The 26962-nt window shown below is 42.7% G+C and overlaps 1 protein-coding gene and 1 pseudogene across 3 annotated transcripts in view; both read left to right on the top strand.

The window, feature by feature from the left end:
• Positions 1 to 26962, top strand: part of LOC126412923 (discoidin domain-containing receptor 2-like) — a 911045-nt gene that overhangs the window by 704963 nt on the left and 179120 nt on the right. For all 3 annotated transcript variants that reach the window (XM_050082831.1, XM_050082824.1, XM_050082815.1), the window contains exon 8: positions 14848 to 15058. In XM_050082831.1, coding sequence (XP_049938788.1) covers positions 14848 to 15058 — 211 coding nt within the window. The remainder of the gene's footprint in view (positions 1 to 14847; positions 15059 to 26962) is intronic.
• Positions 22640 to 22757, top strand: LOC126424755 (5S ribosomal RNA; annotated as a pseudogene).

The following is a 26962-nucleotide window of genomic DNA, read 5'->3' as shown; positions in this document are numbered from 1 at the left end:
AGTTGATTTACTGTGGGCTATTCAAAGAGAAATACTAATGAAAGTAACTTCAACAACCAATATTCAATTTTCTTAAACATATATGTCCAAATTAATGTGCCTAATTGGGCTGGTGACCGCTCATTTTTTCATTCACATATGATTTTTAACCCTTTCATTAACTCTCAAGGTTAAAGTCCGTTTATTTTTTTTTTTTTGTTAATTTCACCATATTCAAAATTATAGTCTGATACCTTTGTCCATTAGATACGCGCGTAGTCAAAATTCGAAATCCTCTCAGAGGGTAACGTTAGCTTGTTTCACGGCGGGCTACTGTTAAAAGCGTACACTTTCAGCAACATCGGTAGCGGCTCATGAGCCGCTTTGGTGAAATATTGTCACGGAGAGACTCGTCGGAACATTCTGCGAGAGAGTACATACTTACTAGTTGATTGGTTGGTTTGGAGGGCAAAGGGACCAAACTACAGGGTCATCAGTTACCGTCGCGCGGGATTAGCTGAGCGGTCTCAGGCGCTGCAGTCATGGACTGTGCGGCTGGTCCCGGCGGAGGTTCGAGTCCTCCCTCGGGCGTGGGTGTGTGTGTTTGTCCTTAGGATAATTTAGGTTAAGTAGTGTGTAAGCTTAGGGAATGATGACTTTAGCAGTTAAGTCCCATAAGATTTCACACACATCAGTTGCCACTTACTAGTATGGAACAGTGGCGTCCACATCGAGCCTGAGTGTCCCTTTGTATTCAACGGACAACCAAGAGCACATGGCTTCTAGCACGAGCCGTTCGCCAGCAACGTCCATGTTTGCAAGCAACATGCTCCTGAGCTTTGATGAGCCCCTTGCCTCACAACTGTGTACGCATATTAAAAATGTATGAACTTGCTTATTGAAAGCGACGAGTATTGTGAATGGGCAGTGATGAAAACAACAGTACACGAGTTGTAGAGAACAACACGAAACACATCTAAAGACTGTCGATAATCCGTACGTATTATAAAAATGTGTGTTGCGTTGTGTGTTTCACATCTCCTCCTAAACCACTGGACCAATTTCAAGCAAACTTGGTACACCACGACGCGTGAATTTCCAGACTTTATTCCTCCAGTATTTGAGAATGAGAGCAGTTAGTGACTTGAAACAAATTTTACACATATTTTCGAACCTCCACGAAATTTTTTCTCCGTGGCAACTCCTAAAAAAATGATGAAACTAAAAATGTTTATGCTTGGTACTTTCCCGCTGTTTGTGCTTCAAAAGTACAGAATGAGGCATGACGTTACAATTTATTACTTCTTTAACACTAACTGCATTCGCAACACATTTTACAGACAGTATGCACAAATACTATTCAATGTAAATGCAAAATTATATCGTTGTATGACTCACAGTTCTGGAGATATGCCACGTGGAGTGGCCGCGGGGTTTGAGGCACCATGTCACGGATTGCGCGACCCCTCCCGCTGGAGGTTAGAGTCCTCCCTCGGGCATGTGTGTGTGTGTGTGTGTTGTTCTTAGCATAAGTTTGTTTAACAGTACGTAAGTCTAAGGACCGATGACCTCAGCAGTTCGGTCCCTTAGGAATTCACACACATTTGAACATATGTCGTCATAAACAATGAGATGCGTGAAAAACTACAACATCGTGCATGACGTGTAAATTTATTACTTCTCTGCCACTAACTCTATTGTCAACACATTTTTCAGATAGTATCCACATACGCGCTGAATGTACCTACGAAAATACATCATTGTACGAGACACATTTCAGAAGATAACGGCGTCATAGACATTAAGCACAAGGCCAGACGCTGCGTGGTACGGGCATGGACGCACAGCTATAAATAAATACCTGGCCAACTCTGGGTTTCTTCGCTAGTCTTAAATACTTTACAACAGAATGCATCGGAAAACAGAAGAATCACAAGATTGTAGCTGGTACAGTGTTATATGTGGCTAACGCTTAGTACGGGCGTGGGCTACAGAAACATGGGACAATGCCTTTCCGCTCTGTGCAATCACCGGCGGCGGCTATCACAGAGCACGCTGCCATTTAGCAACGCTCGCAGCGATTTTTGCAGAGGTGAGCAGGGGTTACGGACGGAACTGGCCTCATTAGCGCAGCGCTTTGCAGGCAGCTAGGCGCGTCGCAGTGGAATTCAAGAGAGCAGACGTGTCCACTAGCTCTTGTACATGCCTCTGGTACGATGATAAAAAAAAGAGGGAAAAAATGAAGACTGATCGAGCGAGAAGTGGCAGGCGGACGCGCGCATTTCGTGTAGAGGCGAGCGGGCCTGCGCGGATTGAGACGGATGGCCCCTACTTTGCCAGTCGGGTCCCGGCTGACTGCACTCAGCGGCGGCGTTGCCTTGCGGCGCCAAATGGAGTGACGTGCGGGCGAGCGCTTCATTTCACGGAGGAGCGAGCGGCGCTTTGCTCGCCGTTCTCGTACCAGCCTTAATTGTACGTCACAAAAAAATGACAGTAGTAGGCAGCTAGACAGCGCGCATACACGAAACACGCCTGCTACCCGTCCTTTGGTAATAACTGACAGCTTTAACAGCACGCCCTCGTGCTTGTTTACCTTGGACGCCGATCTTGTTTCGACAAGTGGCTACCTGCTAGTCACGACGAGACGGGTGTAGTGCGTGTTTCACCACTTTTTGTGGTGTCTACACTTCATTGCAAACTGGCAAGTTTCAAGTTATCTTATGGCCTATTGAATAATTAATGAAATTTCGGGCCTGCAGCCCTTTGTATCTGCTTACTTCCCCTCATACAGTGTTACACTTACGATACAAACGCTTGTCCTGTGTTGCGCGAGAACGGATATTGGGCGAGCAGGCTCATAGGAGCATACCTTTCGGCCCGTTCCTCAGGCTTTGGCAGGCGGCGTATCAGTTTTATGGATATGTTGTGTCTGGTGGTACAGTGGCCATAAAGAAACTATATTACGAGAAATGCATTGAAATAAATGAATGCATTGAAATAAATCAATGGTGAAGGTTGAAAATTTGTGCCGGACCGGTATTCGAACCCGAATGCTCTGCTTCTCTGGACAGGTTGCCCTAAAGACCTCGGCCATCCGGACACACTTCCCGCCAACCCAAATTGTTAACCTATTACCGAAAAGTTGCGCGCCAATTCATTAGTCCCATTGCTCGTAGCACTCGCAGGAGCTCAGAAAATAAGGTGCAGCCGCACTGAAAGCACCTAGAGCCATCCTTGCTCATATATATATATATATATATATATATATATATATATATATATATATATATATATATATATATATCGACATGCCGGATATGTCCGGCAGAGCAGACACCACTGGTAGCACAGCGGCCGTAAAGAAAGTACACTGGTGTCCAAAATTAAAGCAATAAACCACTATTTCCCCGTCCTGTGTTTAATTCACGGTATAATCAAACAATATTCAACATATGTCCGTACGATTGTGTTCTGCACGGAAGGGGCATTCCGGTCAACGCACAACTACGCAGGTAATGGTGTCGTGGCACCTATCAAACGGGATAGCGTTTGCCGGGTAGTTCCGCTTTCACACGCTGTGTACACTGTCACAGATAGTGCACAATGGCACAGAGAAGACACCTACCAGACTCTTTGCAATAGAGGCCCATGGGAAGCTAGAAGCAGGATAGATGTAAACTGATGTGGCCCGATAGTTTAATATCAATCGTTCTGTTGTTTGTCGGATGTGGCGAGAGTTTATAGAGAATGAAACTGTATCTCAAAGACCAAGGCAGGAACGACTACGTGTGACATCAGAATGAGGGGACTATTATTTGGCTGTAAGGACACGACGGTACCGCCTTAATACTGCACGGCAATTGGCATCTGACCTGTCACCATCCACTGGACGTGTTGTATCGAGGCAAACGGTGTACAGGTTTCAGTAGAGCGGCCTTTATTCTAGGAGACCTGCTGTATGCATACCTCTGACGCGTATTCACAGAAGGGAACGTCTAGAGTGGAGCCGTCAACATGCCACATGGACGGCCAGAAATTGCGCCAATGTTTTTTTTCACAGATGTGTCCCTATTTGATCTGGAAAGTGATTCTCGACGGATTTGGATCAGGAGGAAACATAGATTTCGGGACCAAAACGTTTTAGAAAGAAACCGATATTGAAGAGGATCAATAATGGTGTGGGCAGGGATTGTGTTAAACACTCGAACACCATCTCTTAAAATTGTATGGGTGAATCGACAAGAATTAACTGCTGTCAGGTACCGTGACTAAATCCTCGGACCTCATGTGTGGTTGCTGCGAGGTGCTGTGGGCCCAGACCTCGCATCGATGGACGATAATGTTCGACCTCATAGGGCACGGCTGGATGATGTTTTCTTGAAAACAGAAGATATTGCACCCCTGGCATGGCCTGCTCGCTCTCCCGATTTGAATCCAATAGAGCACGTCTGGAATGCACTATGGAGAAGGGTTGCATCACGTCAGCATCCACCAGCCACTCTCCAAGACTTGTGATCAACTCCGCACGACGAGTCGGCGTTATGGTATCATTCATAGCATGCCTCGTCGTTGTCAGGCCTATATTGCTGCCAGAGGTGGTCCCACCCCATATTGAGCACATTAACAAGTTGTCGAAATGTGTGTGCAAATACGTTAAACTGAAAAAATTAAGAACATTTTTGTCTACCATTATGCATGTTGCAGCTGTTTACGTTCTGTATTCTGTAAATTGTTTCTACTTTACTATCACCTGTTTGTACTGTTTTGTGGCAAAATAAACGCAACCTTGCAAAATTTCCATTTGTTGCTTTAATTTTAGACACCAGTGTATATTACAAGAAATCAGGACTTCAGCCGCCTAAGAGCATTGAAATAATGGTGAAGGCTGAAAAGTTTTGTCTGACCGTGACCCGTAACAGGAAGCTCCACTTCTCTAGAACTGTTGCCTAAACCGCCTCGGCCATCCGGACGCGTTTGAAGTCCAACTGAGCGTGGATGCTTCGTATCTTCCGAACCCCTGCGGGACTTACTGAATGCTACAAGCACTGGGGCTAATGAATGAGGGCACTGCTAGCACGTGACAGATTGAGAATTTCGGTTGGACGGGAAGCGAGTGCGGATGGCCTAGGCAGTTTGGGTAATTGTTCCAGACAAGCAGAGAAACCGGATTCGAGTCCCGGTCTGGTACAGATTTTCAACATTATCCAGTGATTTATTCCAATGCGTGTAGGCAGCTGATGTCCGATTTCTCGTAATGTAGTATAGGTTTTAACTGAGGCAGGAAAGAAGTCAGGGAAAATCAGCGTGCCATTTATCACTTCAGAGCAGTGTGTCGGTAGCAAATGCGCTCAGAGCTGTGCATAGACTAAACCGAAAACTTGCAAACTGGGGGTAGGGCATCGCCTGAGCAATTTAAGCTGGATACCTGTCATCAAGCACAACGCGAAATACTGCCGTAGATGCATTGGCGGTGTGTACTCTTGTACTGTTCTGCATGGACTAAACACAGGTCTTTTGGTTGTTTCTTAGCTTTTTGAAACAAAAAAAATAGCTCTATTTCGTTTAGTGGAAAAAGATCGGTCCAGTTATTCTTGCCGTACTAATTGTACACCCTACCCTGGTTTTCATAACATGTAGAGGCTTTTGATGAAACAGATGAGGATTTTCAGAACTCCAGTGCTGACTGTTCAGCGAGTTCATGTACCCTGATCAAAGGAGCCGTATTACATTAGCGAGCAAAGAGTATTTCATGATAAACCTCGCCATCACACACAGATAGCAACAGACAGCTGCAGTACTGCCATCGATCAACAGTGTCGCCTCTATCTTCAAGTGACTGCCAGTTCAGTCTCTTCAACAACTCCGTGAGACTCTCCCACGGGTCGGAAAAACCTGTAATCATTCGTGCTGCCTTTCTCTGTATTCACTCAATATTCCCCGTCAGTCCTACTTGGAACGGGTTCCACATACTTGAGCAATACTCTAGTATGGGTAGAAGGAGTGTTTTGTAGGCAGATTACATTTCCCTATCTTCTACCAATGACCCGCAATCTACCACCTGCTTTATCTACGATCGAGCCTATGTGAACCTTCCACTTCATTTTCCTATAAAATATTTGTATAAGTCGGCCGATTCCAGTTGCGACGCGTTTACTGTAGTCTCACGTATACAATCGGTAAAAATGAAACCCTTGTAGGATCACTTCGTTGTCTGTCTGTCCGACAGCCCGGAATACGTTTTACGAGGAACGGGTAGATGTATCAAGTTGAAATTTATGTCACATATTGAAGTCTACGGTCCCTTTGCGATGCTAAAAAATTGAAGCTACTAAGTCAATGCAATCAAAAGATACGGCAATTTATGTCACATATTTCGATATTCGCATACTCGGTCATCAAAACCTAGAGTACTTTCCGTTGACCTAGAATCATGAAATTTTCAAAGAAGCAATGTTTCATACTGCGATCAAAGGCAAAAATTCGAAAATTGTTAATTTGTAATCATACCGCAAGAAAAAAAAAATTGTTTTGTCTGTTCTTATGAAACTCTGTCTGTTCGTCCGTCTGGCTGTTAAGACCCTTTTTTCTGTGGAACGGGTAGACGTATCAAGTTGATATTCATGTCACGTATTAAGGTCTACAGGCCTTTGACGACGTAACAAAGCGAAGCTTCTAAGTTAATGCAATCAAAAGATACAGTCATTTACGTCTCATAATTTGATACACGCAGACTGAGTCATGAAACGTGCAGGATACTTCCCGTTGACCTAGAACTATGATATTTGCCAAGAATCAAGATTTCACTCGACAATCAAAGGAAAAAATCCAAAAATTGTCAATATGTAATTGCTTATATCACACGAAATTCTTTTTCGTTTGTTATGAGATTGTCACTCTTCGCGTGAGTTACGACCCCTTTTTCTCAGGAACGAATCATATTAAGTTGAAATTTAGGTCGCATACTGATGTCTATAGTTCTTTTTTGGTTGTGTAAAAATCTTATGCTTCTAAGTCAATGCAATAAAAAGATACGGCCACGTACGTCAAATATTTTGATACTCGCAAAGTCACTCATTAAAACCTATACGTATTTCTCTTTGACGTAGAATCATGAAATTTGACAAGAGGAAAGGCTTCACAGTACAAGTAAAAAAAAAAATCGGAGAATTTTTAAAATGTCTGATTGGTTAATCCTGGCCTTTCGTTAATAAGCTGTTAAAATCCTGAGACGAGAAGTCATGTATAACGTGGGCCTATCCTGGCAAAGGAAATCAAATACAACGTGCCTGCTACTGGTTGTTAATGTTTTTGAACTTTTAAGTGATAATTATTAAATGTTTATTTGCGTGACGATTTCTTATATCTATTCATAAGATGTAGTCTGACTGCTATGCAATCTTCGTGAAATATTCTACTACGTGCAAATTTTTTGTTTGTTGACTTTCTGAATATTTATTTCGAAACGGTGTTCTGCTACACATGCGTATAATCTGCTCTGCGTTACCTTTAAGCCGCGTGAGATTAGCCGAGCGGTCTAGGGCGCTGCAGTCATGGTCTGTGCGGCTAGTCCCGGCAGAGGTTCGAGTCCTCCCTCGGGCATGGGTATGTGTGTTTGTCCTTAGGATAATTTAGGCTTCGTAGTGTGTAAGCTTAGGGACTGATGACCTTAGCAGTTGAGTCCCATAAGATTTCACACACATTTGAACATTTTTTTGTTATCTTTAAGATGACAGTGAACTCAGGTCGAGAGCGTCAATCTTCTCTTGCGTTGATCCATAGATAAGTGATTAAATGAAATACTACACCTACAGTTAATAATTTTCAGTTATCACTTGTCATTTCCAACATTTTTCAGCGCCAACTGGTACCATGTAATCTTACCATTGATTGCACCACATTATTTAATTCTGTTCATCATATTGTTAAAATAAACTTGTTTGGTAATTTTCTTGTTCAAGAGTCACACCTATCTTGTGCCCTCAGTACTCGGTCTAAACTGTTAATTATCTTAATATACCTACAGCTTTCCCATATCCTTCGCCATAGTCACTCTTATGTCCAACACTGACGATGTCCTACACCTCTCTCTTCCGTTTTGACGCTACTGACGCAGCTCTGACGTCCCCACTCCAGCGGTTTTGCGTCCTGGCGTCGCATGCTATGCCTTCCATCGACTTGCACCATATAGCTTCATATGATTTTCCGACAAGTACAATATTCTTCCAAACAATTTCCATTTTTATAGGTTCTTTTTCTGGTCAATCTGTATTTTGGTAGGTTAAGTCTCTCTCCACTTCTAGCCAACCAAGATAAAAGTCCAATTTAATCATGCAACTGTTTTATTGATTACTGGTTTCGAGTCTCACAGAGACATTTTCGCTTGTGCCATTGAGTTTAAACCAGCAACCAGTAAAACAACTGTGTTATCAACATGGCCTGCTATGTTGTAATAAAACCCAGTATGACCACGGTTTCTCAATAGCGTCATGTACTATTGGAGGAAATAATTTCCAATGGTTTTCATTCCATTGGGAAGATATCCTTTGACGCCAACTGCCATTTTCTGATATCTTACAGCCAACTCTAGTGTTCAGGTTGAAAAATAGGAACAAATTACTGGGATAATGCTCTGGTTAACGGGCACATTTAGCGTGACTATCTTGGTAGTTATTCTTTCAACTTGTATTTCAAAAGACCCGTCATTGAACCGTAACGGACAACACTTATACTTTACGTAGTTCTTGAAGACTATATATGTGCTTTTAATCTACAAACATTATATATTAAGAATTTGAACCTAATGAGATACGTGCTCGATTCTGTGAAGTTTTACGAATGGATGGATTGTGAGAGAATCGAAACAGAAGAGAATCCAAGCATCTGAGATGTAATACTGCAGAAGAATGTTGAAAATTAGGTGGACTGATAAGGTACACGCCAGAGGTTCGAGTCCTCCCTCGGGAATGGGTGTGAGTGTTATCTTTAGCGTTAAGTCAGTTTAAGTAGTGTGTAAGTCTAGGAACCGATGACCACAGCAGTTTGGTCCCTTAGTAATTCACACAGATTTGAACATTTTAATAAGGTTCTAAATGAGGAGGTTCTCCGCAGAATAGGTGAGGAAAGAAATATATCTGAAAAACTGACAAGGAGGAGGGCAGGATGATAAGACACTTGTTAAGACATCAGGGAGTAACTTCTGTAGTAATAGAGGGGGCTGAAAGGGTAAAAATTGTAGGCGAAGACACAGACAGGAATACACCCAGCAAACAGTTGTGAATAAGGATGGCACAAGAGAGAAATTCGAGACGGTCAGCATCAAACCAGTCAGAAGACTGATGTCCAAAGAAAGAAAGAAAGAAAGAAAGAATGGATGCTAACCGACGGTGATTCCTATCATGCACCAGCGAATGAAACAGGAAAGGAGAGGCGTTAAATGCTGGAAGTACAGTCCGCCACACATAGTAAGGTGAGTTCCGAATGTCAGATGTAGAAGTACAATCCCGAAAACAGTACCTCCACGATACCTCCTGAAGAAAAAGTGTACTCGCATTTGTCTTCTTTGGAGTATTTTCATCAGTCTTTGTCGACCGTTTTGACTGTTGTTTCAACTCGCACCCAGATTTCATCCCTTGTCACGAATATAGGCAAATACTTTTACGGATTACAATTTCACGTTGCCTAATACTGCAGTGCAACGTTTTTCCCGATGCATTTTTTGTCGATCACAGCGTGCAAAGTCTGTTCACCGACCGTTTGTCGTAGAGGCTATTGTGCACTCGTTCATATTACGTGCCTAAAGCCCCAGCTATATCGCACACTTTTATGTTATGATATTTCACATGATGCTCCAAGTAGTTTGTCCTAGTCGCCATCTGTCGGAGCTGCTGACCTAATCCACTGCTGCGCAGTCACCTGAGGAAAAGAGCCCTTAAAATAATCCGCGTTTTGGAGCAATAAACAGAATGAAATCCTATCATTATATTAGTACATGTTGCAATGCATGAGTTAAACCCCGCTTTGCTCTTTCCAATGTACATGCAGAACAGCGAAGCTCATATTGCAACGTGTTATTGCGTCAGCTCTTGGGAATGCTGCGACACGACGTACTCGTCATTTCACACTCGACAAATCCAGTAACACACCTGGATAACGTTCACATGTCTGTCAGGTCAATGGTGGCGGTGGTTTGCATTTTGGATGATAAGTCTTATGTGTTGATTTGTCGGAGTGAAGCGTGGCGTGCATTAACCCAGATGCGATAATGAGCATTTTATAGTCAAAATAGAGCAGACAGTTCGTGTGTCTGATTTAATCCGGTAGTTGCATTGGTTTCAGGTCATTGCACTTTGATGACTTGACAAACAGTGGGTGACGCACGTAGCAAAGTGGAATCAGTAATAGAAGTAAACAGCAATCACACGCAATAAAAGCTACCGACTGGTAAAACCTGGCGGTTCTGTGAAGTGAACGATGATTGGGGAAACCTCTACAGATTAGTAATCTACATTGTTTCGGTAGGTAAAAGGTATTATGGTAAGACATTCTCTAAAGACAATTTACATTTTTGTATTATTTTCTATATGTCTCCTAACAGTATCCTTTCCCTGCCGAAGTATATTCTTACGTAAGTATTTCGTTTTCATTTATCGTTGCAGCTGGTCTCTAAGTTACTTCTGTCACATTAAAGATTAAACAATGTAAAAAAAAATACATATCATGGTCAGCAAAGATTGTTCCCAGGATTTACTTCGATGGAAAGGTAATCCGTGTTAGACTAGCTCAAAATTGCTGTTACTTCTCTGTAGTTATGAACATCCATTTGCTTTCTGTAAATATGTTCAGGGAGCTTAACTTAGTAGCCATTTTAGCAATGTAGACTATTTCTCTATATCTTACACTATAATCTTCTTAAGATGAAAAGACTGAATCTATGGAAAATCTCTGCTCATAATCAACAAACTTTCTTTCTATATTCTTACAACAGCGATAGGAAATTGAAAATTGTTCAGGCGTTGGGGACGGATTCAGTTGTCCAAAAAACTGAAGCTAAAGAGGGAGAAGCCACGGTTACTGCAAAGGACGGAATGATTGTACGTTCGCCGCCGAAGTGGCCGTGCGGTTAAAGGCGCTGCAGTCTGGAACCGCAAGACCGCTACGGTCGCAGGTTCGAATCCTGCCTCGGGCATGGATGTTTGTGATGTCCTTAGGTTAGTTAGGTTTAACTAGTTCTAAGTTCTAGGGGACTAATGACCTCAGCAGTTGAGTCCCATAGTGCTCAGAGCCATTTTTTTGATTGTACGTTCGAGCTTAATTCGGCATGTTTCCTATGCACTAAAAATCAATAAATAGTAAAGAAAAAGCTCTGAACCAATGTATACACCTCATTGCGATGAAAATAACGTTATATTTCAAGAGCAGGACAGTCTTTTATCATACTTCGATGTCTGGTTCGGAGTCTGTTTTAATACTTCGTAGATAGATTAAGAAATGGTTCAAATGGCTCTGAGCACTATGGGACTTAACATCTATGGTCAACAGTCCCCTAGAACTTAGAACTACTTAAACCTAACTAACCTAAGGACAGCACACAACACCCAGCCATCACGAGGCAGAGAAAATCCCCGACCCCGCCGGGAATCGAACCCGGGAACCCGGGCGTGGGAAGCGAGAACGCTGCCGCACGACCACGAGACGCGGGCATAGATTAAGATTTTCAACCCTTGCATGTTTTGCAATTTGTTTCCTCTATTAATTTACACGCATAGGTATATGAATTGAGACTGTATGAAACGTTTGAAGTGCAAATCAACAAATTGCTTGGGCACTACAATACAGCTAAGACGAAATGGCGGTGCGGGAAACTACTTTCTAAGAAATAATCACTAAAGTTTGCTTTATTCCGAAAGCGAATATCAGAATCATCAAAAACAGCTGACCATTAGTTCGAATAAGTTTCATGAAAGTACTTACAGACGTTCATAGCGAGCAACCCCCTCACACATAGTAATGTCTGTGCCCCGCTTTCTTCCCTGAGCACAAGTACACATTTGTTGGACACGGCTTCTGTACTTCTTGGTAAGAAGATAGTTCTGGATAGTGTGGCTGCCTAAAGGTTATTGTGGCTGTCCAGCACTGAAATGGCGACTGATTCGCTGATGAACTGTTGCTCATCCACCTGCTGTTAGATCTCGCGATAGTAGAGGCCGACCCTCCCGGTCATCACGTTTTTTGCCCACGGCAGCTGAACTCAAGCGGCAGCGGTTCTTACTGAATCGGGCCACTCAAGATACACCCTTGACCCGATGGCGTTTGAAATACCCACACCATAACACTATCGCGTCCGAATTTTGCTGTTGGCACTACAAACGCTGCGAGATGAGGTTCGCCGGCCGCGGTTGTCTCGCGGTTCTAGGCGCTCAGTCCGGAACCGTGGGACTGCTACGGTCGCAGGTTCGAATACTGCCTCGGGCATGGATGTGTGTGATGTCCTTCGGTTAGTTAGGTTTAAGTAGTTCTAAGTTCTAGGAGACTGATGACCACAGATGTTAAGTCCCATAGTGCTCAGAGCCACTTTTAGATGAGGTTCACCAGCCCCCACACCCTGCCATCGGATCGCCACACGTGTACCGTGATTTGTCACTCCACACAACGTATTTCCACTGCTCAGTCGTCCAATGTTTACGCTCCTTACACCAAGCGAGGCGTCGTTTGGCATTTACCGGCGTGATGTGTGGCTTATGAGCAACCGCTCGACCATGAAATCCAAGTTTTCTCACCTCCCGTCTGTCATAGTACTTGCAGTGGGTCCTGATGTAGTTTGGAATTCCTGTGTGAAGGTCTGGATAGATGTCTGCCTATTACACATTACAACCCTCTTCAATTGTCGGCGGTCACTGTCAGTCAACAGACGAGGTCGGCCTGTACGCTTTTGCGCTGTACGTGTCCCTTCACGTTTTCACTTCACTATCACATCGAAAACAGTGGATCTAGGGATGTTAGGGAGTATGGAAATCTTGCGTACAGACGTAAGACACAAGTGCCACCCAATCAGCTGACCACGTTCGGAGTCCGTGAGTTCCGCGGAGTGCCCCATTCTGCTCTTTGACGATGTCTAATGATTACTGAGGTCGCTGATATGGAGTACCTGGCAGTAGGTGGCAGCACAATGCACCTAAAATGAAAAACATGTTTCTGTGGGTGTTTTGATACTTTTGATCACATAATGTATATTTTGTTCGAACAATATGAGTTATCTCGAAGATAACGATTTATTGACAAACAGCCAACACGGATTCGGAAAATATAGTTCTTGTGAAACACAACTAGCTGTTTATTCTCTGGGAATGTCACATTGATTCCATATTTTTAGTTTTTCTGAAGGCTTTTGACACCGTACCTCACAAGCGACTTCTGATCAAATTTCATATCTATGGACTACCACCTCAGTTGTGCGACTATATTCGTGATTTTCTGCCAGAAAGGTCACAACTCCTAGTAACTGACGGAAAGTCATTGAACAAAACAGGAATAATATATGTCGTTTCCCAAGGAAGTGTTGCAGACCCTCTGTTGTTCCTGATCTACATAAACGATTTAGGAGACAATCTGTGCAGGCATCTTAGACTTTTTGCAGATGATGCTGTCGTTTACGTCTTATAAACTTATCTGATTTACCATCGTATAAAGTTAACAGATGATCTAAACAAATTTAAAAACGATTTAGACAAGGTACTGCATGGCGCGAAAAGTGGCAATTGATTCTAAATAATGAGAAGCATGAAGACATCCACATGAGTACCACAAGGAATCCACTAAATTTCGGTTACACGATAAGTCACACAAATCTAACGGCTACAAATTCTGCTAAATACCTAGGGGATGACAATAACGAATAACACAAGCTGCAACGATCGTCCTCTTCTGGAGTACTGCTACACGGCGTAGAATCCACATCAGATATGTTCGACGAAGGACACTGGAAAAGATCAAAGAAGGGCAGCTCGTTTTGTACTGTCGCGAAATATGGGGGAGAGCGCCACGGATTTGATACGTGAATTAGAATGGCAGCCATTAAAACAAAGTCGTTTTCCAATGCGGCGGGATCTTATCATGAAACTTTAGTCACCCAATTTCTCCTCAGAGTGTGAAAGTATTTTCCCGGTGCCCACCTATATAGGGCGAAATCATAATAAAATAAAAGAAATGAGAGCTCGCACGGAAAGATTTAATGGTTCATTTTTCCCATCGTGCTGTTCGAGAGTGGAACGGTAGAGGAATAGCTTGAAGGCGGTCCGATGAACCCTCTGCCCCGCACTTAATTGCGAAATGCAGAGTAATCATGTGGATGCACATGTAGATCTTCATTATTTATCCTGTGCACTCATCGAATCTTCACCATTGTTCAGCAGCACTACATTTCAAAAGCTACATTTTATTCTTGTCTGAACTGGTTGTCGTTTATGTTTTACTTTAGTACAAGTGTAAACTCCAGACAAACACCATCTGAAAAGAATTCCTAACAATTAAATTTATATTCAATGTTAACAAATTTCGTTATTTCCTAAATACTGTCGTTGCTAGTGTGTGGACAATCTGTTATCCGACAGCCGGCCGATGTGGCCGAGCGGTTCTAGGCGATTCAGTCTGGAACCGCGCAACCGTGCCGGTCGCAGGTTCGAATCCTGCCTCCGGCATGGATGTGTGTGATGTCCTTAGGTTAGTTGGGTTTAAGCAGTTCTCAGTTCTAGGCGACTGATCACCTCAGATGCTGAGTCCCATAGTGCTAAGAGCCATTTGCATTTTGTTATCCGACATTCTGTGACCTACTCACAGTTCCATGATCATTGACCACTCCCACGACTCTTGCAGGTATTCTCGCACGCGAAGGCGTTCGTCAGTGTGTCCGAGCAGCAGCATATGTCCACGGAGCCGGTGGCATTCTCGTACGTGGCTGACCTGCTCATGGACAATCCGCGTGACGTCACGGTCAAGCTGCACCACCGCATCGGCCGCTTCCTGCGCCTACAGCTCTACTTCGCTGCTTCTTGGATACTTCTCAGCGAGGTCTCATTCGACTCGGGTAAGTACTCTCAGAAATGACGATTTAAGTTTCAGTTAGCAAATATTCTTGGTTGAAAGCGCTAGGCAATCACTGTGGAAATGTCTAGAGGTATATTCGGAATAGTTCAGTACGTCAAACACGCAGAAGATATTACATGAATTGTTATTTTATTTTGCACTTTAAGTTCCGTACGACCAATTTGAGGAGCAAATCTCCACGGTCATGCAACGTGTCAGTACATGAAATTACAACATATATGTAATAACAGATGAAAATAAAACGTTTATGAAGCCAAAAAAGTCAAGCCATTAGTTTAAGTACGCTCAATCAACAATATAAGAATCAGCTTTTTTTTAAAGGAAGAAGAGTGACCCACGAGGAAACTCTTCAGTTTCAATTTGAAAACGGGTCGATTACTGCTAAGATTTTTGAATTCTTGTGGTTGCTTATTGAAAATGGATGCAGCAGTATACTACACACCTTTCCGCACAAGAGTTAAGGAAGTCCGATCCAAATGCAGGTTAGATTTCTGCCGAGTATTAACTGAGCGTAAGGTGCTTATTCTTGGGAGTAAGCTAATATTGTTAGCAAGAACTTGTCGAACAGTCACTTACTTCAGATACCATTCAAATAGTAAAATGGCTGCATTAAGTCTTTGAACAATATCCTGAATGTGGGCTTTCAACGACAAAAATTTGAACTGTTCATTTTCACTAATCATATGCCTATTCTGTGAAATTAAAACGTCGGATTTTATTGAATTGTGTGTTAGAAACTGTAAAAACTGAGACTTACAGTGATTTAGCGTTAGTTTATTTTCTACAAGCCATGAACTTATGTCATGAGCTGCACTGTTTGAAATCGAGCCAGTGTTGCACACAACATCCGTTACTACCAAGCTAGTGTCATCATGAAGCAAAAATACTTTAGAGTTGCCTCTAATAATACAGGGCATATCATTTATATAAATAAGGAACAGGAGTGGCCCCAACACTGATCCCTGGGGCACGCCCCCATTTGACTGTACCCCACACAGCCATTCTCAACACTGTGAGTAATGACCTTTCACTGTCTGTTGTTAAAGTAGAGGTGAACCAGATGTGAGCTACTCCCCATATTCCGTAATGGTCCAACATCTGGAGAAATATTTTGTGACCAACACAATCTAACGCCTCAGTTAACTCAAAAAATATGCCTAGTGTTCGAAAACGTTTGTTTAACCCATCCAGTACCTCACAGAGAAAAGAGAATATAGAATTTTCAGTTGTTAAACGACTTCTAGAGCCGAACTGTACATTTTATTGCAAATTATGTGATAAAAATGATCAATTATCCTTACATACACAGCCTTTTCAATAACTTTTGCAAACACTGATGGAATAAAAATAGGTCGAATAGGTCTAAAATTGTCTACATTATCCCTTTCTCCCTTTTTATAAAGCGGCTTTACTACTGAGTAGTTTAGTCGCTCAGGAAGCTGCCCATTTCTAAAGGAAAAATTACAAATGGTTCAAATGGCTCTGAGCACTATGGGACTCAACTGCTGTGGTCATAAGTCCCCTAGAACTTAGAACTACTTAAACCTAACTAACCTAAGGACAGCACACAACACCCAGCCATAACGAGGCAGAGAAAATCCCCGACCCCGCCGGGAATCGAACCCGGGAACCCGGGTGGGAAGCGAGAACGCTACCGCACGACCACGAGATGCGGGCGAAAAATTACAAATATGCCTAAGTACAGGGCCAACAAGTGCAGCACAGTACTTTCATATTTTGCTAGGCACTCCATCATATCCACGAGAGTCCTTAGTCTTAAATGATTTTATTATTGACTCAATCTCCGCCTTGCCTGTATGACAGAGGAGTATTTCAGACATCAATCTCGGAAAGGCAATTGCGAAGAGAGTTAGATGATTCCCTGTAGAAACTAAATTTTTATTTAATTCACCAGCAATGCTCAGAAAATGATGTTAAATACTGTAAATGTATTTGATCTATCAGTAACAGAAATATTTTTACTACGAACTGACTTTATATCGTAGACCTTGTGCTACTGACCAGACACTTCCTTCACTATTGACCATGTGGTTTAATTTTATTCTTCGAATTAGCTATTCTATTTGTGTACCACATGCATAACATTTTAAGCACCTTACAATACCGTTTGTACTGGGCTACTTTAGTTTGATTGTGACTACTTCTAACATTTTGATATAACTCCCGCTTTGTTCTACATGATGTCCATATCCTATCCAGGCTGCCTTTTCTGCTAGTACCCCATTTAGAGCGTTTTAATGGAGAGCAACTCCCAAAGAGCATGAGGAACGTGTTAAAGGAAAGCATTGTATTTGTCATCTATGTTATCAGCACTGTAAACATCCTGCCACTCTTGTGCCTTGACGAGTTTTAAAAAACTCTCTATTGCCATTGGATTAACTTTCCTACACAGTTTGTAATCATGAGTGACATTTGTTTGAGTACAAAAGCCATTTAGTGTTAAAATTTGTGCATCATGGTCTGAAAGGCCATTCACACTTTCACTAACAAAATGCCCATCTAGTAATGAAGAATGAATAAAAGTTATGCCTATGGCTGTGCTACTGTTCTGCACCCTAGATGAATTTAGGAGATCTACCAACATCCTTTTTCTTGCACAATCATATACAAAACTAATATTGAAGTCACCACGTATAATTAATTTCCGGTACTTCTTATAAAGTGAATTAAGAACCCTCTCTAGCTTGAGCAGAAATGCTCTTAAGTCAGAGTTAGGGGATCTATAAACAACAAAAATTAGAAGTTTTGTTTCACTAATTGAACCGCCCCTGCACAACATTCAAATATCTGTTCAGTGCAATGCCGTCAATGGACTCAAATGGAATATTGTTTTTTACGTCTGTTCGAAAACCTCTCTACTCTTTTCACAGGTACTACACGAGGGTATACAGTGTCTGTTTGTTCTGTCTGTTGTCGTCGTACTGTAACAGACGACATAAATCGTTTTCCACCTGGACTTACAGAATGAAATTAAACGTCCGTATTTCGAGGGTAGTTTGCTGTTAATCGTGTAAGATTTTCTGCTAAAAGTCAAAGGAAAACAATAGAATCAACATTACTTAAGAAAGTTACCTCTCTAATGTGTGTAAATATGGTCGAAAACGTAGGAAACTAAATTCGAAAGCAGATTCCCAGGTAAAGGACTTGTTGTTAACAGACATTTTGTCGGGTGCTGTCTGTGATTGCAGTGCCCACGTTAGGGATACTTTTGCTAGTAATACGCTGGCTTTCTATCACAATATTTTTTTTCGTCAAAAGTGTTTCGGAGCTACAACTCCGCCTTCATTGACTTTATTGATGTTTTTGAAGGTTATCATTGACCAGTAAGCAGATCGCCACAGTTGGTAGTTTTACGTGAAAAGCATTTCAGATGAGACTAATGAACAAATTATTATTTTTAGTTAACTTCAGAAGACAATTATCCAATGAAAGTAACTAGTAGGGGTACATCATTTGTTCGTTAATCTCGTCTGAGATGCTGCTTTTGTAAAACTAACAACTTTGTCGCTCATTTACTCCTTGGTGATAAACTGAATCAGAAGTGACGCTGTGAAAATGAAGTTGTTGGTACGAAACATGTTGGACTTAAGCAGAAAAACACAATATTGTGACTGAAGGCAGTTTATTAGTAGTAAAAATATTCCGAACTTGTGCTCCACTTCAGTTTTGAAACAAAAGAACAAAATAGAATGTGTTACTTTGGTAAACCAAAAGTAATGCCAATACAGATTGTAGTTATCCCGAGCAACAATGCTGCACATACAGTGGCAAGATGACGTTAAAGTTAACAGTAGTAAGTTAGTGGATATCAAATTGATATGCAAATTAATTAAATTGATCAATTAATTACCCCCCCCCCCCTTGACTACACCCATCCCCACCCCCAGATGACGACAAGTGTTTTTCTCAGCCTGCACCTGGGTCCCAGGCCCCCTCTCCACCCCTCCCCCACCTACCCTATTGGCGAGAATTTCGAATTTTCGCGGGAATTTCTTTGGCCCAGGGCTGTGCTGATGTCCTACCCCACCCACCACCCGGGAATTGGTTGGAAATTAAAAATGGTGGTGCCCTTTTTGGGACTTGAGCCCTGGTCCTTCTAGATGGAAAGCCCAAGTACACCCGCCCCCCCCCCCCCCTCCCCAGTCCCCCTACACATGGATACTGTCCAGATGTAGGAGAGGGAGGTTAGGTTAGTGTACATTATTTATTTTGGTTGGAAAACTGATGTAAAGATCGGAACTAATTACGTAATTAATCATAAATATCAGGTCTAATTACACAAAAGGACTGCCTAAAATCGCAATAGAGCTCAAAAATTGACGATACCATACGACCGGGTTATCCCACTGGGAAAAAATTTCACAATACCACTCGAAACTAAAACTCTACCCTTCACCTACATGCTAGTGGGAAAAAGGCTGGGAATACGAGATGCTCGAGTTGGACAGAGAGGAGATTAATAAGTGTATTACCTGTAAGGATACAGCTGAGGAAAGTATTTATCGTTGTTTGATGCCAGAGTTCGTTACAGATGCCTGCTCAAAAATCACCCTACAGGCCAGGTAATTGAAGCCAAAACACACTACAACAACTGATGGAAAAAATGCATCACTGTTCTAGTTACACTTCGAAATTGTCGTAAAAAAAAAAACAGCACTTGCAATGAATGGGTCATAATGAAACACATACACTATCGATATCGTCGTTCCAAAAGATTGCAGAGGGGGCGGTAGGTGAACGTGCGTTCTCTTCGTTAGGCGCTCACAAACTTCCGAAATTCAAGGCCCTCTTACCTCCCCTCATCCCTCCCCCCCCCCTCCCTCAATCCATCCAACTAGGGGGGGGGGGGACAGGCTTTTTCAAACTACCAGCTGCTCCGATGTGCATCTCGTGGAACAAGCTGGCCACAGTCGCTGACCACCTTGAGGCGACCATCCTTCGCCAACACAAACACGTGTATAGTCAACTAAATAGGAGAGAAAAGGACAGCCACCCCAAGCGCAAATTGTTCATCTAAAATACAGCGACACAGGCCCCATGCGCCGCCCCCTGGTCAGAGCGCACCTGTGTCCATCGAAAACCCACAGGAGTCACGCTCCCACCCCCTACACCCCCACAAGCCTGCCATTCTGCGATGGAGAACAGTTATATTTAATGTCAGTGCAACTCTTTCTTGCAATCTGTTAAACGTATTTCTCAGAAAGATTGGACACCCTGGAACAACAACGAAATTCCGGAGGATGCTCCAAATACCTTTTTCAAAAGTTGGGTGCTTTGGAAACAGGAAGCGACTGCAATGTCTTTAGTACAATGAGCATGTTGCTGGGCAGTCAGCGTTATCGATGCCGACAGAAGCTACACATACAATAGAACGTGATGCCAGCATCCCTGAGAATAAAATCACGATAAATGAGAGCTATCCTGACTGCGGGTTGTTAGTCTAAAAGACAACCGCGACCTCCTATGGAACTTGTCCACCAAATCTCTAGTACTCCAGTCGTTCTGACCACTGGACTGTAACATTTCTATTTCACATCAACGTGTCTCCCATAATCAAGCATCTATAAAGAAAGGAAAATACAATTACGATGATAATCAATGTCCTCTTTCCACGAAAAGAGATGCAGTCAATTTTCTTTTAGTTTATGAGCAAAATTGGTATAGTTTTTACATTCAACTGCATCTCATTATTTTGTGACATCCCACGAAATGCACTACCGCCGGTTACAGATGATCAGCAAAGACATGTCGATCCTGCGTAAAATCGGGAAAAAAAACTTCCACTATTTTGATGCAAAAACTACCGATCACTGCACAATGCTTTCGTTATTTCGAAACCTACATCGGAGTAAAGAAAAAGCGAGCATTTAAACTCTGAAGAAAAAACATCTATGTTGTGCAATTGCATTCAGCTTGATGGACAAATTCCACGATCTGTGAGCGTCTCTTGCGTTCAAATGTGCGTCTGTAAATAAACTGTCATGCACATGTGTATTACAAATATTTCAGACACGTGAAATATCATTAGAGAATACAATCTCTAACGCCACTGGCTCACATGACAGAAAAAACACAATCAATTTTCGACCGACAACAACAAGTTACAATTCAAGAGAACGTAGCTGTTTTGTACACTGTGACAAGTCCCGTTTCACCAGTGCGGTCATACTAGCATTTACGAAATAAATCGTGAGAGCCTGTCTCACTCTGTGTAGGTGGGAGACTGAAATTTCATTAAAGGATATCGCTACAACGAAATAAAAAAAAAAAGAAAGAAAGAAACGCCTGTCAAGAATCATCCCGTGAGCCCTAGACACCTCTTCTGCCCATCAGAGTGCACGTCATTGTTATCAAATTGATAGGCTAATTTATTAAATTGATCATGAGAGTCACTTTGCATGGCGAGTATTTTTTTACAGCATTCGGATTATACTTACCAGGTAGGTCAAATGGGTATCCATCAAGGGAAGACGAAGTTCTTTTCGAGGAGCACTATTCAGAACCAACATTTGAAGCTGACCACAGAGGGGTTCTACGGCCTGCGACATACATTTCGCGTGAGGACCGCGCTATTAAAAACACAATCGTAATAACTATGTGACTGTCACCCTGGTTAAAAAGAGGTCTTGAGCCTACAGGCACACACGAGTCGCTGATAGCATTATGCTTTCTGGTAGAAATGCTGTCTGCAATTTGGAATCAAATCTGTCCATTCAACCACACACTTACATTGGATCCTGTAGAGACAACTTTTAATGATTATAGCCACTGCTGAATCATATTCGTGCCACTCTCATATCTCGATACGAGTCACCGTTTTCGAACCTATCTGCTAAGGACCCATACTTTGAAAACTCCAGTTTTTTAGACAGTCCCTCTGCATCTTGTAACTGCTCCTCTGTCTCTGCCCCATTCTCCCTGTGATTGTCCCAATTTAAGTCGGACCTGAACGGACGTCAGAGAGCGCTATCTCTAAGACCTTCTGAATCCCGTGAAGAAACAGGATGAGCTGAGTTAATGCGACAGGACCGTGTTTTGACCACTCGGTGGAAATGAGAACATGTTGTCGTAGCTCCACCAACCATGTACAGTGTTTAGGGTCAGCGCCAAAGGAAGCTTTCCCCTGCAACACGAGGTTGCAGGTAGTACTAGCAGTTTCAGTGGTGTTCCTTGTTGGAAAATTAGGAAGACTCCACATCATACACGGCATGGAAGAAGGACGAAGATTTTGCTACTACACTGTGGAACATCTCCAAACTATATCTCAGGCATGGATGTGTATGTTACCCTAAGTGTAAGTTAGTTTAAGTTGGATTAAGTAGTGTGTAAGCCTAGGGACCGATGACCTCAGCATTTTGGTTCCATAGGAACTTAACACCACCACCACCAAACTACATACAAGTACTGAAATCTTAAGGAGATATGCGTGTCTCAGGATACATTCATGTCTGTTACCCAAACATTCTCCCCCACCTTTTTTTGTACCATCCAACATAGAAAGACTACGAACTGTTAAAACTCTGCCAACATCATCTGTTGTGGCAACGGCCTTGCCGCAGTGGATTCACCTGTTCCCGTGAGATCACAGAAGTTAAGCGCTGTCGGACGTGGTCGGCACTTGGATGGGTGACCATCCGGGCCGCCATGCACTGTCGCCATTTTTCGGGGTGCACTCAGCCTCGTGATGCCAAATGAGGAGCTACTCGACCGAATAGTAGTGGCTTCGGTCAAGAATACCATCATAACGACCGGGAGAGCGGTGTGCTGACCCCACGCCCCTCCTATCCGCATCCTCCACTGAGGATGACACGGCGGTTGGATGATCCCGGTAGGCCACTCGTGGCCAGAAGACGGAGTGCAACATCATCTGTTAGGGACTCGATAAATTATTACCGCGTCCCTGTCTTCTGATATATCGAAAACAAATATAGTCTGCATGCCAACATTGTCCGAATCTGGCAATCTTATTAAATATACAGCTATTGGTTCACTAGAGCAGGTGGCTCGTGATCAAAGTCGCTTCCACAATGTAAAGTTTCGCCACCTGTCCTGTAGAAGGACCACATCCCACAGACTATCAATCGCAAGAGAGGGTATTAATACGTCTCGATCTATTGACTCTCACAGAAAACTGGACATCACATGGTGTAAATTAAGCTGCTGTTCCTTCCACAATACATACCGTGTGATTGAAATGAAAGACAGAGGCAGTGTTTCTTATGGACAAAAAAAATGTGGAAGACATCATGACATATGAAAACTGGTAGAGTTTTACAGCGTTGCCGGCCGCTGGTGGCCGAGCGGTTCTGGCGCTACAGTCTGGAACCGCGCGACCTCTACGGTCGCAGGTTCGAATCCTGCCTCGGGCATGGATGTGTGTGTTGTCCTTATGTTAGTTAGGTTTAAGTAGTTCTAAGTTCTAGGGGACTTATGACCTCAGCAGTTGAGTCCCATAGTGCTCAGAGCCATTTGAACCATTTTTTTTACAGCGTTGAGGGACGTTTCCAAACCGCTTTCGTAGGGTGATTGATGACCTCTACATTTAAAGTTATGTTTCACAGTGACGTGGTAGCAGATGTCTAGGTGTCCCGTTTCGATTGATCCGTCATATTGCAGTCATGCACGCTATCACTATTTCAGTGCAGACTTTCCTAAAAGGGTGTTGCTCCCAATAAGAGTCTCTCTCCATGTCAAAGAAGTGATGTCAGTCAATCAACATGTGGTAATCAACAGCATACCAGTGGGCGGATGGGATGGAAAAGGCGTTGTCGATTCACTGTAATAAGCACCATAACTGACAGTGCGACCAGTTTTAGCAATATTACAAGATTTTCTGTAATTACAAAACCGACTAATGTGGCGGCAGTGTGCTTCCCAATTTCTGTATCATCGCTAAACCACCCGTCCACTACCTTGCGAGTGCTATATACAAGACTGCAAATGTAGATAGATGATGGTGCAGTGCGTCCATTCATTGTTAATTCTCAAACATACATATACACCAAAGTATACCTAACAGCGTCCTATACTGATCCACATATTTCTAGTACTTGGATCATTGTGTGTTATTTACGATTACAATTGCCCATATTTCTCTATGTGGATGGGTGTCACAAAGCATTCTCGCATTCTTCGGATAAGGTTGTAGATCGAGAGACCTCCCCGCATTATCTTTGACGAACCCTCCCTTAAACTATGTCACCAATTTAATTTGCAACTTACCAGAAGTAGGAGGCTACTGTGTGCAAACTATGCAACAGAGCAAACTGAGTCCATAACTGCTGTTCAGCGAAGACTGTTCTGCACTAATCGGACTCACAGCGCCCATTCAAGTGTACAAGATCTCTCCACATGAGCGCATGTCGAAGATGTTAGCACCCCTTGTCGGTGTATAGCAGATGTGAGAGTGTTGTGATGATATAACAGACGCTTCTGAAGAAGAAACGTGTGGTTTGTGCATGACGGACCTCCAGGCAGATGTAGTTTGAAGCATTTTACGCAAATCATTTGTGCTATCGATTTAGAGATATTTTTCTAGTGTCTGGGGTCATTACCAGGAAGGTATTGGCAAGAGACAAATGATCGTGGAACATACACACATACATTCCTAACGCTACACGGTTCTGCACTTAAAACACACTGTATTGCTAGAGCGGCGCGGCTTCTCACCTGTTAGCTGTGTGGAATACAACGCTGTTAATATTCCAATGTAAAAAATGTAATCACGGTGAATGAAATACTTTCTCCCTCCAAGTTTCTCTACGATAAACTATGGTGACCAACTGTAAAGTATAAAGTTACTACCTTGCACAACAAAGAAAATATAGATTCTTTGTAACACAAACACTACATAGATTTACAGAGACGTATGATGCCTTCAAGCCCGGTCACGGTTCATAAATTATGATATGCTTACACAGCCCTACAAAATCATGGTCGACAGCCGAAAATGCATACGAAGGAATAAACACCATGATCAGTAGCCAGAGGAGATGTAATTGTCTTACCGCAGTTTACCACTGCCCCCGGTAATTTTCCTCTTGCATACAAAAGTTATGGCCTGATGTTAGGTGGTATTGCTCATGTGCAGGATAATTATTGCCCTTTTCGCCTTGATACCACGTCTCTGGAATGCCTCTTCGCTCCACTATTAAGATGTGTATATGTAACATCAGTCTACTCTCCTCCTCCACAACACGCAATTTTATTGATTTGGCTTAGTATTCTGTCTCTAATTTTACGTATTCTCAGTCAGTTTCCATAATTTTACTAGGTTTTCGCGATTTTAGGTATTTCATACTAATTCCCTCAATTTTTACTTATCTCACATCAATTCCTCATGATTATAATAGTTTTCCTCGTATTTTAATGATTTTATGTCGTTTCCCATATTTTTTCCACGCGTTATATCCCGAGCGACGTTCAGAGACGGATCCACTATACGTCATGTCTGGGATGGGATTAGAAGGTTGATCCATCATACGTTATGTCCGTAGATGAGTTCTGTGTCCGAAGTTGGATCCACCAGCAGGAGGAACGGGAGATGGGAGCCATTGATGTTTCCCACAGTCCATGTTTCACTGTCATAGAATGACGCAAAGGATCAGTATATGGTCATATTACTGACATACCCACGTGCTGTTTGATTTTCTTCAAGAATATTTGCACATCTTATACACCAACGCACTAAAAAGTCGTGCCCCCTCCCCGATGATCCACTTATGCATTTTGGATAGGACGAACATGAAAAGTATAGTAACAGCCGCTTCGTACCTATATGAAACTGAAGACTCGATTTATGGCCAAGATGTGTCCAAGAAATGGAATACATCGCATACATCTTCATTCGTGTAGGTGAGGAGGCCGAAACAGGTTTTCCATTGATGGATATGTTTCATCATTACACATGCGTTGGAAGCCCTCTGATGCCTGTGGATAGAGATATTTGCTCTTAATGATTGCAGGCAGATACTGCTCGAAGTCACACACAGAACACGAAGTGTATACTAGCCGATCACAGAATATACCATACAACTGATACACCCCGAGATAACAACGTAAAGAAAGATTAAATGCGTGATAAATGAAATGTCGTGTGACGAGGGCCTCCCGTCGGGTAGACTGTTCGCCTGGTGCAAGTCTTTCGATTTGACGCCACTTCGGCGACTTGCGCGTCGATGGGGATGAAATGATGATGATTAGGACAACACAACACAACACCCAGTCCCTGAGCGGAGAAAATCTCCGACCCAGCCGGGAATCGAACCCGGGCCCTTTGGATTGACAGTCTGTCGCGCTGACCACTCAGCTACCGGGGGCGGACATGCGTGATAAATAGCAAGCAGCAACGTCTCCCTCTTCCTAGTATGCATCGCCAGTCTACCATAAATCATACCTCGGTACAACACCTCTCAACCCATCAATCCATTCACCTTGTATCATCCTTTAACGCAAATCCATGTCAGTTTAGAGGCAGATGGCTCTTTTTCTCCAGGAAAACATCAAAGACAGCAGTCAACTTCCATGTATCACTATCATGTCAATAGACATGCAGTAGAATGTTGCTAAAAAAAAAAGGCCACACAGCAACTGTTTGTAAAGTTTTTGCTAGCTCACACCGCATGACTACGATTGGCGGAAAGCACAGAGAACCACATTGTAAATAAAGTTTGTTAAAGTTTAAAACACGTAAACAGTCCTTCACACGGTCAGACACGTGATCCATTCTGCAGTTTTATATCGCAGTCACCCCAGCTGGTAATACAACGCTCTTTAGCTAAGGACATTTATAAAAATTTATAAGGCAGTTGCTGATAACTTTGGGTTCACATCTGGGTTTGTGACCCGACATATATATAAATTT

This window comes from Schistocerca serialis, chromosome 1 (genome assembly GCF_023864345.2).
Source record: "Schistocerca serialis cubense isolate TAMUIC-IGC-003099 chromosome 1, iqSchSeri2.2, whole genome shotgun sequence".
NCBI lineage: Eukaryota > Metazoa > Arthropoda > Insecta > Orthoptera > Acrididae > Schistocerca > Schistocerca serialis.
Note: the sequence above shows the minus strand (reverse complement) of the source record. Positions and strands in the feature narration are given on the sequence as shown.